This window comes from Melozone crissalis, unplaced genomic scaffold, assembly GCF_028551555.1.
Source record: "Melozone crissalis strain CALT ecotype California unplaced genomic scaffold, PUWL_Pcris_2 ptg000006l_1, whole genome shotgun sequence".
In the NCBI taxonomy this organism is placed as follows: Eukaryota; Metazoa; Chordata; class Aves; order Passeriformes; family Passerellidae; genus Melozone; species Melozone crissalis.
The window spans coordinates 42,947,363-42,964,895 of NW_026535784.1; the positions used below are offsets into that span (position 1 = coordinate 42,947,363).

Below are 17,533 nucleotides of genomic sequence, written 5' to 3' on the forward strand. Positions count from 1 at the left end.
GGTGCAGATATTCATGCACTACTTTTTACGTCTGATGGTGTCAAACATACAAACAAGTTGCCATGAAGGCTGCTCACCCCTAGAGGATTTAGTGTTATAGGAGTGCTTTCAGGATGGATTCTGAAATCCATAGAACAAAATGGGAAATGCTCCATCAGACTTGCCCCCCCAGAAGTGTGCAGCCAGCAGGCAATCTAGAAAGGGAATCAGCATAACCTTGACACTGCTATTCTTTGGATGGCTCTGAGGAGAAAATGAAAGGAGCAGTGGGTTTGAACTGAATCCAGGACTCTGCTCTGAGACAGAGACCTCTGAGGTGGTTTCCATTCTATAACCTGCAGTACAAACCTGCCTGGGAAAAGCTAAACTTTAGTAGGAAATCCACTGGGAATTTGTTTTGGCAACAGCATTGGGCCAAGGATAGAGTGCACCACAGCAGTAGTGGGCCCTGACCCAGCTGCCACCTGCAGCCAGACTGTCAGCAGGCTCAGCTAGCATGGCCCCAGTGTCCTGCTCTCCTCCTCTGCTAGCACAGCAGTGTCCCAGCAGAGCTCAGTCTGGGAACCAGGGGCTATTTCTCGAGTCTGGGAGAGGGCTTCTGCTTTCATTCTTTGTCTAGCAGCTGGGTGGGTGAAATACGCTGTGGGACTGCTGCAGGGATGGCAGAGGAGGCATTGTCCAAAAAAGAAGGGTAAGGTGGTTACACTAACCTCAGCAAAAGGGTTGCTCTGACCCTTGGAAAAGGGCCAGACCCAGGGCCTTCATCTTGATAATGACAGCAAACAAAAGCCCCGGAATGACCTGGATCATATCTGCCTCGGCACTGATTAGCTAGGGTGGTTTGGGGAACCTCCTCTGAAGTTTTCTGAAGGAGATAAGCATCAATCACTGTCCTTCTTGTGTGACCTGCATCTTTGTGCAGTTTCTTTGACTGGCTTTTTGGGATGGAAGAAGAGTAATACAATAAGAAACATGAAAATGACCATTGCCAGAGAAGCATTTTTTGTGGGAAAGGACGGGGAATGTGGGACACTTGATCAGAGCCTGAGATAAGAACCAGCAGCTGTTGTTGAGGTTAGGCAGAACTGTGGCAGTGGTCTTAGCAGGGGAGGTCATGGCCACTGGTCTGGAGCTGGCTGGGGACTTGCAGGCTCCCAGCTGTGAACAGGCCTCTTCCTGCCCTTCATCCTCTGATGCTTTCCACTGGACAGACAAGAGCTGCTTGTACTGAGGCAGCAAAGTCCCTGAATGTTTATCAAAGGCTGTGACTGGTGGTAAAGACTGAAATGCCCAGAAAAGAGAACTGGAAGGAGGGGAGACTACTGCATGTAGGGCTGTCCTGCCCCTTTTCCCCCTCTCTGTCATGCCTTGCCTTTTCCCTTTAAGGGAAAAGAAGCTGGAAATGTGGGAAGGACTGGATGGATTCATGCAAACGAGATTGCAGAAGGAGCTAGCAAGGAAGAATAGAAAGATGAAAACATCTGATTTTACAGAAAGGCTGGAAGGAGGTGACACACAAACTTGGTTTTGGTCTCATCAGGTTGAGATAGAAACGGACAGTAAAGCACACAAAGTCCATGAGCAAGTTAAAGGGGAAGTGGCATGTGTGGCCAACAGGTCAGCCCCTATATCTATCTGTCTTGTTCCCTCAAACTCACTAAAGCAAACACAATGATATCTTTAAAGGGTTTACCTTTAAGGGAAGTTTGCTAGGAAAATACTGGCTGCAAGGCCAGATTCTGTCCACGTCTGGGCTTCAGAGGCAGCTGCTAATAACTGACTCTAAACTGACCTTCATGCTGCCATCTAGTGTTTCCTCACAGACAAAAACAACATCCTAAAAAAGAAACTGCAGCTCCATAATATAGTATTCAGAACAAATCTGATTTATTCCTGCTGAAATACAATGCTGAACAACACACAAGCTGAAGGAGAGGGAATGGGAAAGAGACACGGAGAAGCCACTGCTCAAGGTGAATGTTTAGGGAGACACCTCTTTTTAAAAAAATTTGTGATTATTTCATCCAGGAACAGGGAATCATCTCCATGGCAAGATAATTATTCCGAACCAGAATTTTTCCACATTTTTTTCACTTGGTGAAATTAATATGGCTGTTTGCAAGGTGCAACAGTACACAACAGGGCAAGAATCCCAGCAGAAGCTTGTCTTAACCAAGAGACACCAGCACAAGATGTTTGTCAGGTTCTTGTCTGTCCTTGCTACACTCTCAAAAACCCTTCATGGAATGGTTATTTACAGCCATCAGATGGTGATTTCCCTTTCAAGTGTACATGATGGCTAACAAAAGGTAACAAATTATTGTGGGCGAAACATGCAGAAGATGTGACTCTTGACCCTTTAAAGCCTTATCCCTGGCTTCAAGGTGCTGTAACAGGAGACTTTTTCAACTGCTGCACATCTTGTATTCATACTGGAACTGTAGAACTCTAACCCTAACAATAACAAGTCAAGAGTTCATGGGCTGGATGATGCATTTTCAACAGAGCATTGTTTTTCCCCATGCTTCTTTTAGGTGTTTTGAGTCAAAGTCCAAAACAAACCCAAAGCATCCACAATCACTGCTCTCTTTCGGAAAAGTTGATTTCTAAGCTTTGTCTTCTGACAACCTCAGTAGCAAAGCTGCAAGGAAGGAATGAATAAATGGAAAATGGCAAAAGCTAATTTAAGAAAACACACTACCCAGAGGGAAAGGAAAGGCATAATCAGCAGCTTGTATTGTATGATATCAGGAATTAATTTCCTTATTTGCAGGAAATTTTTCCAATTTATAATAAAATTCTGATACCAAGATTTGAACATTATACATTATGAAATGAATGCATGATCTCAGTACAGTCAGAACATGGCTGGTTTATGTGCAGAGGAATAGCAGCACAGACAAGAACAAACCAAACTCTTCAAAAAGGAGCAAAAAGGACAGTGTACCTCTCTGCTTAGAAATCACCTCTCAGGTCACAATATGGAAGTTGTCTCTTAGGCCTTTCAAAGATTTAGTCCACAGCACAGAAAGTCCTCAGGTGGACAATGGTGGAGTCCATGTTTCTCATTCATATTATTCCTGGTTTTTCACCAAGGGGACTACATCCTGGATCCCAGTCCCACCAAACACAGCCTACTGCTGGATTAAGGCATCATTGCTGTTCCTTTCTAGCTGTTGGAACCAGGCTGTTACATTCATGTGGGTTACCTCAAGCTTTTTCCTAACACACCAAAAAGATTACTTTTTAACACCTTTCCTTTATCCTTAATGGACTTTGAATAGAGTTGTATGCTCTGAATACAGGAATTTTCTTTTCCAAAGGTTGTGTTTAATGCTTATTGCTGTGGAAGTCACATTCTCTTTCAGTTCCTTGTTATTCTCCTCTCCATCAAATCATGATGACACTAAGCCAGGATAGATAGGTGAATGAAAAAAAAAAAAAAGACACGCTTCAGCTCTTTTCCAAAGTGTTCAGCATTTCTGTGGATTACAGAGGGGTGAGAGACTTGCATTTGACAGCTTCATCTTGGAAGAGCTCATCTGGGAATACCACAGGACAAAGACTTGAAAACCAAGAACCTGTGTCTGTAAGCAGACTCTTCAGAATCTGCATCATCTTCTTGCTTCCAAAAGTGGCCACACACTTGCCATTGTGGGATACAGGAGCAACAGCCATACAGCTCCAAAAACAACCTATGCCCCAGCCAGCAGGGAGAGACTGCCACTACAGCTCTGGCCCTGGGGCTCACCAAAACCTGAAGTGAAACAGGGTACTCCCTTCTGAGTGACCACTGCTTTTACTGCATGGGAAAATAGATGAGGGCTCTGTGGATACAACATAGGCCAAAGCCACAGTAATCAGCCCAAAGCTTGTGGGGGGCATGCCATGGTCTCTGCTCTCCAGTCTCCAGCAACAAGTTAAGGTAGACCAATATTTTTTTAGCTGTTTTTCTCTAATTTTTAAGACATTTTTTGTGTATATGTTGCAAAAGAAAATTTATCATTTCTTAAGGAACAAATTTTCCCTGCACCCACACAACTTCCTTTCTCTCCCTTCTCCTCTTCCAACGGTAGATTAAACATGTCAATGGAAAGCTTGCACAGCTCTTGGATTGGGGGGATTTTTTTTCTTTTAATCAAGAGGTATAAGTTCAGCTGTTCTTTTCTTCTCAGTTTTGGGGACAGAGATTTTGCCCATCAGGCAAGCTACATAAATAAGGAAGGACATTAACTTAAAACCCCAGCATGTTGTTTGCCTCATGATTCACTATAACATTTCTCTAGTACTAGGCATGGCTGCCTCCCGAATAAGCAGAGTTAAAACCTTCCTGTAGGTGTCTAAGACTTCTTGGGCAGAGGGCCGTTCTGCCGGGTCCTTCCTCTTACACGCTGCATGGATGTCAAACAGATGCAGTCGTACAATGTCGCTTCCTTCAACATGGCCCAAGAAAAAATTGGAGACATCTGGGATTTTCCAGATGTCTGTTTTCTCATCATAGGGAGGCATGAGGTCATCTTCGAATGGCACATCTTCTCCATAGGGCCAACGCTGCTCAGGAGCTACAAACTCACCCTGGAGCTCCCTGTGACCACACTTCACCAGCCTGCCAGCACTCCTGTTCACAAGAGGCAGAGCGTCCAAATCATTCACCAGAACGTGGAAGTCACTTGTCAGGAGATACTGGGAGAGAACCTTGTCCAGGTCATTGGAGTCACACATCACTAGGGTACCCAGGGGACTGCTGTGCAGGTACCGAATGACACTCACGTAGTCTATGGCAAGCATCAGCCTGCGATGCCAGGTGTTCATGGCCTTGTATTTGGGAATGTGGAGAGTTTCATTCAGGCGTCTCAGTGAACCAAGAGGATGGTACTCTGTGAGGATTGTGAACTGCTGCTCACAGTAGCCAAGCAGCCGGACAACATGCTTGCTCTGAAGGGCTTTCAGCATCTTCAGTCCATGGAGAAAGTCCTCCTTCAGCTCTGAGTTGGTGAGCTGTGAAAGGACCACTTTCTTTTCCTTCCACTCAGAAAGAAAGACCTGAGAACATACAAGAAACACATAAGACACGTGGACAGCCTTCTTCGATGAACAGCTACCAGCTGCTGCTGACCTCTTCCTGTGACTGGTTAGTCACAACTGCAAATTACAGTCACCAGGCACAGTCAGCTTTAGGTAGAGCCGTGTACCTGTCACAGCAAGCCCCTTCCGATGCCACAGTTATATCACGATTTCCTGCATTTTCTTTGGCATGGACAATGCATATGAATTAAGTTATTTTATATCACCCAAATAGCCAGTCTCACTCTGCCAGGATTGCACCAATCTGTGATTCTGCTTGTGTAGCTGGATGTCATTTGGTGTCAGAGAGGTGGCCCAGGTTATGCTCTAGTACCTGTTTTGTTCGCCTTATCAGTAGCCACATGGTCGCGGATGCCTACGGTAATTAGCTGCTGAGAGGATAATCATAACAGCAGTGCTGGTGTTAATTAGGCAGCAAAATGTGAAAGCTCTTTATCCGGAGAAGAGAAGAAAGAAAATCCAAACTCACCTTTTTCACAGCACCTTCACCAACACACTTGAGCTTCCTGACTTCCCTATTTATGGCCTCGCAGGAAAGCCACGGGGAACAATTCTTCACCGCTCCGAATTTGAAATGCCCAAAAGGGCAGAGGCCAGAGTCCGTTTCGACACGTCCCAGAGAGCTGGAAAACTTGTTGAGGTACAGGTAGAGAAAGGCATTAAGGAGCAGGACGGCCGTAAGCAGTAACGCCAGCGAGATGGATGGCACGTCTCTGGGAAGAAGCTCCCTCCTAACGAAATGCGGTTTCTTTTCCATGGCCGTGCCTTCCGCATCCTCCGTGAAAGACAGAGGCTAAGCAGCACCCTCTTCCCAAGCGGGGGATGAACGCCTTTACGGCTTTTTCAGTGCCGGCTGCCCAGGCGTCCCGCAGGCACCGCGCTCCGGCGCCTGCAGCCTACGACGAGAGGCCACGCGTGGCAGCGGGACGTGTTAAAGGCGGCCGCAAGCTCGACGCTCGCCGCGCTGCGCATCCTCCCGCGTTTCCGCGCAGGCGGGCCCGGGCCGCGGGCGGGCGGGCGGACAGGGACGCCTGACCCCGGAAAACACCGGGAAGCGCGGCCCGCGGGGCGGCGGCGGCCCCGCCCCGGGGCGGAGCGCGGCGCGATGGCGGCGGCGGCGGGGCTGGTGGCTGCGGTGGCGGCGGCGCTCGGCGCGCTGCTGATGGCGCCCGGCCTCTCGCAGCCCGACGGGCAGGGCGCGCCCGGGCCCCGCGGCGGGGCAGCGGCGGAGCGGCGGCGGTCAGGGCGGATGGACCAGGCGCTGCTGCTCGTCCGCAACGAGCTGCCCGCCCCGGGCCTCAACCTCGCCGCCCGCTCCGGCTCCTGCCACCAGGTGAGGGGCTGTGCCGGGCGGGGGTCACCCCCGGCCTCCGCTTCTGACAGCCCGGCCAGCGGCGGGGCTGCTCCGCTTCTCCGGCGTCTTCCCGCGGCTTCGTCAGGTCGCTTCGCTTCGGTTTTACCTTCGAGCAGCACGCAGGGAATTCCCGCAGGAGATGCTCCAGCCCCGTGGCATCTTTCCTTGTCTTTGCCACCATGCAAGGCAGAACCCCGTTTCACTCTCCTCTGGCACTAATGAGCTCCCTTCACCCTCTTCTTCCACAGTGCTTGTATCAGTTCCTGGCGTTTGTCCCACCAAGCAACGAGAGCCTGAGAAAACCAGGCACGGCGTCGGTAATGGTTGATACGCAGCATCCACTCACCCTGCTGCTCAACAGCTCTGTGGGTGACAGAGATCTCTGCAAGTAGGTGGCCCAGCCCCAGAGAGTACATGGATAGTGCTATCCTCTATTTGTGTTGGTTTGTTGTTGGTTTTTTGGTTTTTTTTTTCCCCTTGGAGCCATGTGCCTCTTCACTGCCTGCTCATCTCCTCCTTTTTCCCAACTTTTAGACCTAGAGCTCAGTCTTCACCCCACTGCTGTAACAGTGTGGTGTACTTTGGAATTGTGCTGAAAGGTGCGAAACGATGTTCATTGAGGCAGCATGTGCAAGCACCTGGTTTCTCTTGCAGGGAGTCTCTAGCTCAAGAAGACAAATGATGACAGTGCATGTGTGGTAAAGAATTGGTGCTGGGTTAGGGGAGGGTAATGCTTGGAAGAGGCAAGTTCTGTGTTAGATCACAGTGTTGGTCCAAGCTTTTGGCTTGCCTTTCCTCAGGCTGACAGCCCCCCTGAGTGCTGCAGTGGTACCTGCATGTACTGGGGGTGGCTCACCAAGTTTTGTTTCCTTCATCATTTGCAGAATTCAGTATCATTTTGGAGAGTTTGGCAATTATTCCCTCGTGGTAAAGACCATACGTACAAGCAACCAAACTGTTTCTTGTGACCTAATCATCAATGAAGACCCTATCAACAGCTACCTCCGTATGTAGCACTCTCTTTTACCCTTTCATTCTACAGCCCACATGTCTCCCAGCAGAACCAGCTTCCTAAGAAGCCTGTGCAGCCACTCATGTTGTGCTGGAGAATTGTCATGGGCTTGCTCCTCTTCTTTCTTGACATCCTTGCCTCCCTATGTTTTATACACCCATCTTGAGGCCCTGACCAGGATCAGGCCTCTTCACATGATATCCTGTCTGCCCTCAACATTTTTGCAGCAGGCATTAGTACAGAAGAATCAGTGGGTATGTGTCTGGAGGGAGATACTACTTCCTGTTCCCCTGCATGGTTTTGTATATATGCAGAATCCTCCCTCTTCCCTCTATCTTCTCTCACAAAATGGGAAACAATTCACACAGTGTTTGTTTGGATTTTTGTTTGTTGTTGCACTTTAAATTTAGAACCTGACCTTCTTCTTTTTTGTTCATCTCTTATCCAGGACTGTTTCAAACTCTTGTCTGTGTCTGTTCTTTTCCATTACATTATTCTTCAGTTCTTCCAGTTTCCTAACTGTAAAGAAAAATTCTCCATGCTTGCTAACTAGGTGTATTGCCCTTTCCCCTATCTTCTTCACATTGAGGCTGTTTTGAAATCTCTACTTCCTTCTTCAGAACATATCACAGCACATCAGCTCTTCTCTCACTAGTGTCTTGTGATGCAATGTGGTTTTATTTTGCTCTTTTTATGCCGAGATGTGGAGTCACTGAGCTGCACTTTGAAACTAACCTGCTTTTGTGTTGGGTAGTTTGGGGGTTTTGCTGTGGGTTTTGATTTTCCTCTGGGATGTTTATTGCATGGAGAAGTGGGGATAATGATCGAGGAGTTGGGCTTTGTGTTGTGTTTGTGTCTCACTTGGCCAAGCCCAGGTTGCTGGATGGTTTTGTTAGATCATTTATAGAGTTATGTTCTTCCCTTTTCATGTAGCTATTCTCTTTGCTTTCCTGGTTTACATGGGGATCCTTGCTCTCCTGATTGCTGGGCGCCTTCTCATGAAGTAAGTGAACTTCTTCCTTGCACGTGCCAGTTTAAGACCACACATCTCAGTGTGGCAATACTTTGGAGTCTCACTTGTAGCCCTGCTTGCACATCAGATCCTGTTATCAGGTTCCATGTGCATGTTGTGGCACATGTGGCAAGAAATGCAGAGTAATGCAATTTCACTCGAGGGATATCTTGCAGCCTTGGTAGTTTGTGTGCAGAGCAACTGATGTTCACTGTAACCTCACAAATGCCCTGCTGCACCCTGATGTCCCTTGTTCCTTGTCTAGCTCTGGATCAGTAATCCAAGGCAGTGAGACCAAAGTGCATGTAACAAATGCAACCTTCTACCCTTTACTGAAAGGTGTAAATCATCTTTGCCTGTAAGCAACCCGAGAATAAAACCCCCAAACATGAGCTTGTGTCAGTGTATTTCCACAGCTGGACTTAACTGAGATCCTAGGTGCTGGCTGAATCTCAGTATTACCTATGTGAGCTGTAAAAACAGAAATAGGAACTGTCAAAACTTCTCTTTTATTCTGCTAAATAGCTTCTATTAAGGTGAAATTAACTATAAAGTACTTTTGGCTTTGTTTTGTGTTTTAAACTGTTACTCATTTTCAGAATTGATCCAGTCAGAAACTGGGTTTACAAGAAACTGAATCCCAGAGCAACTGATCGTATGATTAACTCTGTGAGTGACCAAAGTATCTTTAGTTTGCATTCTGTAATGTTTGCATTTCTGAGAAACACACACTATCTGGACATCTGGGGACTTGTTTATTACTATTCATCTTCCCCTTGTGTGCGTTCCCCTTAGCATATCTTGTACTGATGTCAGATAGGCAATTTTATGTCAATGGAGAGTGCTAGACTGGGTTTCCATGCAAGTGTAGTGGATTCCTTGTAAAGCTCTTGCAAGTTTTGAACATACATCTTTGTGCCCTCTTTAATTCCTTTGAAACAAATGTGTTGGTAAAAATACTGTTCCCTTCTAACATAGTCAGTGTAAGGGAAATAAATCACAGCCTTCATTGCTGCTTCCAGCATAGCAGGAATTTAGCAAAAAAAAATGAAGTCAGAATTTCTCTGGCACCCCTAGAACGGCATTTGTATGGGATCCTCATTTTGTAGAAGAATGTATATAGTTCATCAGAGCCTGGGCTTCATATTGAAGAGGTCCAAACCTGTCTAGAATCAAAAGACTTGGAAGCAGAGCTCTACAGCAATCTCCAAAGTCTCTCTGTGGTGTCAGACAAGTGCTGATGGGTTGAGCGGCTCCTGTTTGAGCGTTAGCAACTGGATCTGCTCAGCTCTGTTGTAAAGCAGTACTCAGAGTGTTGGCAAGTCTCTGGTTGATTTGGAGGGGACCCAGCTCTGATGAGTCTCAAGCACAGGCTCATTTCACTGCGTTCTTCTGCCTGGTCAGAGGTAGTCTGGAGCATCTGCAAGCATTATTGCAATGTGGTGAAGCCAGGAAGAGGTTAGAAGTAGACAAAAGAAAGACAGGGACAATAAAGACTGTGTGTGTGAAAGTTTGCAGTTTGGTATCCTTTGTTCCCTAGCCAGCTGGTGCAGCTGCTGATGTGCTCTTCATGTGTCTGGTTTGTTCCTGAAGGAGCTTGGATCCCCGAACACCACAGACTCCATTAACTGTGATCCTGCCCCGCAGTCGTGGAGCTCGGGCTTGCGGCAGCGCCTGCGGTCCCTGGACACCTTCCGAGGGTGAGCCTAAGAGTTGCTCAAAAGCAGCTCTTCCAAGGGGAATGACACTTTTCCAGTGGTTTGACAGTGTGTAGCAGTATAGAGCAGATGGACAGTTCAAGGTGGTCTGTTTTACTTGGAAGTTAATCAAGATTTTAATTCTCAGATATTCCAAAATATTTTGTAATTGATCTAATTTGAGGAGATGTCAAAGTTGTGGCAGATGATGCAAAAAAACAACGTATTCAGTGTGGAAATGCTACAAGGAGCTTGCTTTGGTTCACCACCACCCATGATTTTTGAAACATGGCCTACTGGTTGGTAAAGCTGGAAACCTAGGAAATCTTGCTTTAAAAATAAAATAAATCAAATCTCAGAGTTAGAAATGCATCAGTGGGAGTAGTAATCATTAACTTTGTGTTCATAAATATGCATTTGATCGACATGTGATACTTTGTGGTTTTGTTGTCTTTTTAGGCTCTCTCTTGTAATTATGGTGTTTGTTAACTATGGAGGAGGAAAGTACTGGTTCTTCAAACATGAGAGCTGGAATGGTAAAGTACAAAAAAATTGAGACAGTTGCTCTGGGTTTTAACTGCAGCAGTATCTAGAAATGGTTGGTGTTGCAGTTGCTGCAGTGAGCTGTTGCTCAGCCAAAGGCTGGGATGCTGTCCCGGTTTGCCTCAGCAGGGAATCTGCGTGTTGGTTAAATGGGCAAAGCAGAGTGTAGTCCTCCTCATGACAGCATGGTTTCACGTCACAGTCTGTGTGTAACCTTTTCTTTTGTGATACAGGGTCGTATCTTTAACTTTCCTGGGTTGCTAAATGACCCTAGTGAAGCTGATGTTGCTCAGTGCTGTAAAAACATAATGCCTTGATTGGTAAGCTGATGGGGATGAAGTCAAGCATTGTAATGCCCTAGTGGAGAACAGCAAGGATCCCATCCCTGAAATCTTTCCCAAGGCACAGCAATCAGTTCTGACCCTATTCTTGAAGAGTGGCAAATGCAGTGAAGCAATATGATTAGCTTTTTGTAGGTTTTGTTTGTAACATGTTTTAGGTTTTGAGACATAAATAGTTGCTAGCAGCCTGCAATTCCTCTAGAAAATCAGCAGTAATATAGTTAAATGTGAGGAGGGTTCAAGATAGGTAACACGCTCCTTTGTATTTCTCTGTAGGATTAACAGTGGCAGATCTGGTGTTTCCGTGGTAAGTTTTCCTGAAGAATACTTTTTGTATCAAGTGATTCTTTGTATTAAATATTGCAAGTGGAACTTTGTGTGCACCTTGCCTCCATGTGGAAATGTATTTGGACGGATGAATTTGTGTAAAACAGTCAATAGGAGTCTGCCCCTACAAATAACAACATAACCCTTATGAACCAGTAGAAGAGCTAAGTGGTTTTGGTGCCCACATCCTCCTCCTTCCCACACACAAGGCCCAGGGTTACCCTGCCTGTGGAAGTGCAGTATCTCTGAGGAGCTCAATGCCATGCCACTGTGTTAAAGCTGCCAGTCTGGCAAGATTCAAAGCTGGACTGGTGTGTATCCATAGATAAAAGAACCAAATAAATTTTGGATTAAGCTGATATTTCTATAACCAAAGAATGGTCTTATGGAGAAGCAATTATCCCATCTGCCCCTAACATGCTTCTCTACACCAGCTCTGGATTCTGTTGGAGTAGGGAGCTGGACTTGGACTGTGAGCCTAAGCTAGAGGAGAGGAGTGGGTCAATGCTGAATTTGAATCATAGATTTGAAGCTGGTGTTTGACTGTTCTGAAGATGCTAATTTAATTTTGGGTAATGGATTTTTTTTGGTATCATGTGAATTGCTGGAAAAAGACCCAACTGCAATTACAACCCTACCTCAACTGACCACTGAAAAAGGCAGAAGTGTCCCATAGTGCAAGCTCAGTAGCCTAGAAATTCCTAGCAATCAGAGAAAATAAAATCACCCAGTTTCACTCAGTGCATGCATCTCTGTTGGACCAATGCAGGCCACTCTGCCAGCTTTAGTGTTTGCTGTCACTCATACATATTATGAGACATCTGTCAGCTACATTTCCCATCTGCTCTGTTCTCCAGGTTTGTGTTCATCATGGGGACATCAATAGCATTGGCACTGGGCTCCGTGCTGAGGTGGGGAAGTTCCAAGTGGAAGGTGCTTAGAAAAATCATCTGGAGGAGTTTTGTGCTAATCCTGCTGGGAATCATAGTTGTGAATCCCAATTACTGTCTTGGACCTTGTGAGTGGAACTTGTCTTCCTTGCATTTCTGTAACTTGTTCCTGCCTCCTTGGCTGGGCTGTTGCAAAAACTTTAACAGTTGGATGGTGTCTTGTGGAGTGCTGTTCAGTTCTGCACTGATGCAATTCTCTCTGTTAAGACTCTTGCGCCAACCACTGTTGATTGTCTTAATGACTTTCCCAGGACTTTGATGTACAGAAAATTGGGATGGCAGAGTGGAGGTGTCCCTTGTACCCACAGGTGCAGTGGATCTCAGCTCTCCCTGAAGAAGGATCACTTTTGTATTTACAGCAGAGCCTGTGTCTGCTCCTCTTCCACATTGCTTGCATGTCTTCCAGTGTCCTGGGATAATCTGCGTATTCCAGGCGTGCTCCAGAGGCTGGGATTCACATACCTGGTGGTTGCTGCTCTTGAACTCCTGTTTACAAGGGCTGATAGTGGGACCTGGGTGAGTTATGTGGGGAGATTCTGACAACTGAACTGATACTGGAGAAGAGTTTGGGAGCCTTTGCTCTTGTTTGGGCAAAAAGAACACATGAGAAATAACAAGAAAACAAGATGTAACATCTTGTTTGATGCGTGGTGCAGTGTGGCCTGGCAGGGGTCACTGTTGGGTATGTGCACCCTTCAGTGTCGCAGTCTGCATTTTGTCACATCTAGTTTTACTATATTGGAAGATTTCAACAATCCATTCAGATAGTACTTAAAAATAGGCATTCCAAGAAGCTTTTGATGACTTTTTTACTGCCAAGGAAGTCCAGGGACAGGCATCTCTATGCTGAATCCTGTAGTCTGCATTTTGTCCAGTTAATTTTGGCAAGGATTTTTCACAGCAGGGGAAAGTAATACTGGGTTTTGGCCTTTCTGTTTTCCCAAAAGACTTTTGTTCTACGCATGAATCAAAATTCCTTTTGACATTTTCCAAGTTAAAAAATATTAAGGGCTTTTGTTTTGGTTTGTTTCTCCCCCCTGCCCCAAGTAACTAAGTGTCTGGAAATTGCTTGTGAAAATGAAAGGTCTATTGGTAGAACCCAGTTTTGTAATCACTTCTCCCTCTTGTATCTGGGGTACAAGACTGGCTGCCAGGAAGAGCAGGTTGTCCCCAAGGGCATGGTTTTTACTTGCCAGCTAACACCCCCTCCCTCCATCTCATGCAGGAAGGACGATTCCCTGCTCTGCAGGATATTCTCCCTTACTGGCCACAGTGGATTTTTATTCTGGTGTTAGAAACAATTTGGCTCTGCCTGACCTTCTTGTTACCAGTGCCAGATTGTCCCAGGTAAGACCATGCACTCAGACAACTTAATGTGGGGTATCAAGTTGGTTCTCTTCTACTGAGTAGAGGGCACATTTTATTAGCCACAGGGAAAGAATGGAGGGAAGAGCTTTCAGGCCAGCAGGGTTAAAAGAAGCATCCATCATGTGAAAAAACTTTCTTTACTTTGGTACTAAAGTACCAGATGTTGTACAGGTGATGTCACTCTTCCTTTCTATTTAAAGAAGAGGACTAAAATCTCCCTGAGGTCTGTGTGCAGCAATACATGGTCACTGCAGTGCCATCAATGTGTGCCTCTAGCCTGGGAAAACAGAGCATTTAGTGTGCTGGGTCAGTGGGCCAGTGGCTGTGCAGCTGGACTGTAACAACATTTTGTGCTACAACCTCTCTGCCTCTGTCCTAGGGGCTATCTTGGTCCTGGGGGCATTGGGGACTTCGGAAAGTATCCCAACTGCACTGGAGGAGCAGCTGGTTACATTGACCGCTTGCTTCTTGGAGAAAAGCATATGTATCAGCATCCCTCTTCAGGTGTAAGTAGTTTTTGGTTTGCAGTATGTCAGGAGTGGCTCGGGAATGATACGTGCAGGGGGATTTAAAAGAAAAGGAGTTTGGTTGCTTGGGTTCTCTGTAACAGCTATTTTCTCTCTAAGGTGATTTACCAATCAATGATGCCATATGATCCTGAAGGGATCCTGGGGACCATAAATAGCATTGTTATGGCATTTTTGGGACTGCAGGTACCTAATTTTCTTTCTGGCTGCATGCTATAATGGGAAGATTTGAAGGCAACTTGGAAGTGGGAGGCAACTGGGTTTCTTTACATAAGGCTGAGACTGTTTCTAACAAAACCTTTTTCAGAACAATGCTTTCGCAATGGCTTAGCCTGAGGTGAGTGCCAGAGAAGTGGAAGCTAACATGGCAGTAGCTTGCATTAGATACACTGAGACTTCTTCTCAGTTTTTGTAAGGGATGGACACAAGAAGCTTGCAAAATAGACACCTGGTGTTTCAAGGCTGGGCTTATGCTGGGAGTAGGCTGGCTCTGCCTATTGGAAAATAAGGCTGAGACACACAAACTGCACAGCTTCATTGTAAGAGTTTCAGAAGCTGCAGATGTACTTGCTCCCCCTTGCTGATTTTCTGCTTGTCGTGCAGTTATAACCATCTTGCACAGGTGCTGTGTCCTCACCTTCCCTGACAAGAGAGATGCAGGGCTTCATACTGGTGTTACCAACACCAAAAGCTCACAGCTCACAACTGTTCAAACTACTGCACTTTTTGATGCAGTTTTGATGCATTCCTGGCTTTTCTGATGGTGCAGCAGCTGTGAACCAAACTGGAACTCTTGTGCTGGGAAAGAAATGTTACCACATGTAGCACTGGGTAAAAATTTATTGGGAATATCTGTGAGGCAGAGCTTGGAAGAGAAGTGTGACACTGAGGAGTGAATTATCAGGACACATTGCTTAGTGGTGTATGAAAAGAAGGATGTGCTCTGGGTGGGTCAGGGATGCTGTGGAGAAGCTCTCGGGGCTGACTCTGGTGTTGTTCCTTACCAAGGGAGAGGGAGCTCAACTTATGTTGTGTTGACCTAATAAAGACGCTTGTCCCCTTCCTCAGTTAACAGTAAGAAAGGGAGAAAAGGTGCACCTCTACTGCTGATTGGGTTGCATTTACATACTTTCCCCTTGTGTGTCCATTCTTTACAAAGAGTCCTCATTTTGAGCCTTTCAACCACCTGGCTGATAGAAATCCCATTTGTGGTCTCTATCTTAGCACAGGTAGCTGGTGGAAAATATATCTGGCTCTTGAAATGTGGTTACATTAATGGGCATTAATTATTTTTTTTGTAATTTTTTTATAAGGCAGGAAAAATTACTTTGTTCTACAAAGACCAGCCCAAACAAATTATGAGTCGGTTCATCATATGGGGCATAGTAATGGTAAGTCTGATAGTTATGTAACTTTTTAAAAGACATGTATTTTAATGCAATGCAACTATTTCTGAAACATGCTGCAGTGATTATATAAACTTTACTTTCTGTTTCAGGGAGTTATTTCTGCTATCTTGACAAAATGTTCTAAAGAAGAAGGGTTTATTCCCATAAACAAGAACTTATGGTAAGCAAAGAGATCAAACATTTCATATGATTTCATTAAAGTACTGTTTTAGCTCAGAGAATGTTTTATCTTTTGTACATTGAGATCTGTATCACATAGTTCTCTAAATATTACTCTTTCTACTGAAAATGTTTGTAGGTCAATATCATATGTGACAACCATGAGCTGTTTTGCCTTCATCCTATTACTGCTGATATATTACCTCGTGGATGTCAAGAAATGGTGGTCAGGTGCTCCATTTTTATACCCAGGTCAGTAAAACACATCAGGAGACATATTCCTTATGATTCTTTCTGCACTGATACTATCCTTTTGTTTTCTTCACTTCCATTGTCTGTAAGAAAGTAGGCATTTAGACTGAGGTCACCTGAAGGATTCCAGAATGACTGAGTGGAACCTTTACATAGAACTGGGACACTTGAGACCAGATATTTAGGAGAGAGGGACAATAAATTCTTTAAATGAGGACTAAAAGCTGCTATTGCCTAATGACTGTTCTGAGTTTGGTATCAAGTCAAGGTCCCAGTGAACAGCTGCCTAGTACCAAGCAAAATACCACAGCTGTTCAAAGTTGGTTTTGGAAGGGACTGCTGAGACTTGTGTAACCTAATGGGAAACTCAAAGGCCTGTCAACAGAGTAATACCACTTCTGAAGATGTGGAAGACTAAATCCCCTGGGCAGCTGTGTAGGTTGTGTCTCTGTGATTTTAGATAAGCGTGTTTCCCAAAGTATGCCACTGTGGTTTTAACCACACTGGGCACACAGCAAACATGAGTAGAGAATGCAAAGCCACAGCAGAGGGGACCTTTCAGCAACTTTGGTTCCTGGTGTCTGGGTAGGAAAATAGGCAGGGTGACAGCAGGGTATCTTACCTCCTACCAGAAACCCCAGATCTTTGAAGGGCAGTCAGCATTTGTTTGTAAAGGCAGCAGATCTGACCAGATTGGTTGGCACTCATCCACTCTGAAAACAGTAACTGTTATTATTCTCCTTATTAATATAATTGCAGCATACTGATTTGGTTATTTTTTCAATTTAGCACAGAGGTTATTTGTATTTCTTTTAATAAATGTTTTGGGGGAGAGAACCCCTCAGACTGTATTTGAAAACAGTGAGTAGCATCTTTGGGGCAAATGATATTAGCAGTTGTTGTCTTGGTGCCACTCTCTTTTATAAGCCTGGCACATCTCTGCCTGCTTGCTCTGAAGCAAGCCCATACCTGTTCTTTCAGTTGGTATAACCCTGTGTTTCCTTTCAGGAATGAACTCAATCCTGGTATACATTGGACACCAAGTTTTTGCAAACTACTTCCCTTTTAAGTGGAAGATGCAAGACAGTCAATCCCACGCAGAGCATCTGACTCAAAACCTCACTGCAACAACTCTTTGGGTCATAATATCATACATACTTTACAGGAAAAGGATATTTTGGAAAATCTGATAGAGGTCGTCAAGGTCTAGCAGGCCTAGAATCTGATGAGGCAAGTGGATTAGCCTGAAATATGGTGGATTAGCCTGAAATATTGCCACTCAGGCTATATTACTAAAAAGGGATACTAGTTCAAGTTTACAGTGCCATGGAAGTCATCATCAAGACTTTTACGTGACTTAAGGGACAGTATTTTCCTATTTAACAAAAACTTACTAGTCTATTACAGTTGCTCTCTGTTTTCCATCTTTTGTAAATATTTTACTGATTTCCCTCTTTCATATAGAGAAGCTAACAGTTGGGCAGCCTAAGACACCCT

At 45.2% G+C, this 17,533-nt stretch overlaps 2 protein-coding genes across 3 annotated transcripts; one reads left to right on the top strand and one right to left on the bottom strand.

Annotated features, from left to right (window-relative positions):
• Positions 1–47: 47 nt before the first annotated feature.
• On the bottom strand, positions 48–6,087 carry POMK (protein O-mannose kinase). Its single transcript, XM_054295984.1, has 2 exons — positions 5,555–6,087; positions 48–5,043 (listed from the first exon to the last, which is right to left on the bottom strand). The coding sequence occupies exons 1-2, from the start codon at positions 5,840–5,842 to the stop codon at positions 4,270–4,272; spliced, it is 1,062 nt and encodes a 353-aa protein (XP_054151959.1). The 5' UTR covers positions 5,843–6,087; the 3' UTR covers positions 48–4,269.
• Positions 6,088–6,499: 412 nt separating this feature from the next.
• On the top strand, positions 6,500–17,501 carry HGSNAT (heparan-alpha-glucosaminide N-acetyltransferase). Of its 2 annotated transcripts, XM_054295983.1 has the most exons (16): positions 6,500–6,827; positions 7,324–7,445; positions 8,385–8,454; positions 9,063–9,132; positions 10,057–10,163; positions 10,620–10,696; positions 11,321–11,351; positions 12,229–12,389; positions 12,728–12,837; positions 13,547–13,668; positions 14,069–14,195; positions 14,316–14,402; positions 15,530–15,607; positions 15,715–15,785; positions 15,924–16,036; positions 17,045–17,501. In XM_054295983.1, the coding sequence occupies exons 1-16, from the start codon at positions 6,619–6,621 to the stop codon at positions 17,224–17,226; spliced, it is 1,737 nt and encodes a 578-aa protein (XP_054151958.1). In that variant the 5' UTR covers positions 6,500–6,618; the 3' UTR covers positions 17,227–17,501. The 2 variants fall into 2 exon arrangements, with proteins under 2 accessions (XP_054151958.1, XP_054151957.1); XM_054295982.1 differs by lacking the exon at positions 7,324–7,445 and having other exon boundaries at positions 6,745–6,827.
• The last annotated feature ends 32 nt before the right edge of the window (positions 17,502–17,533 follow it).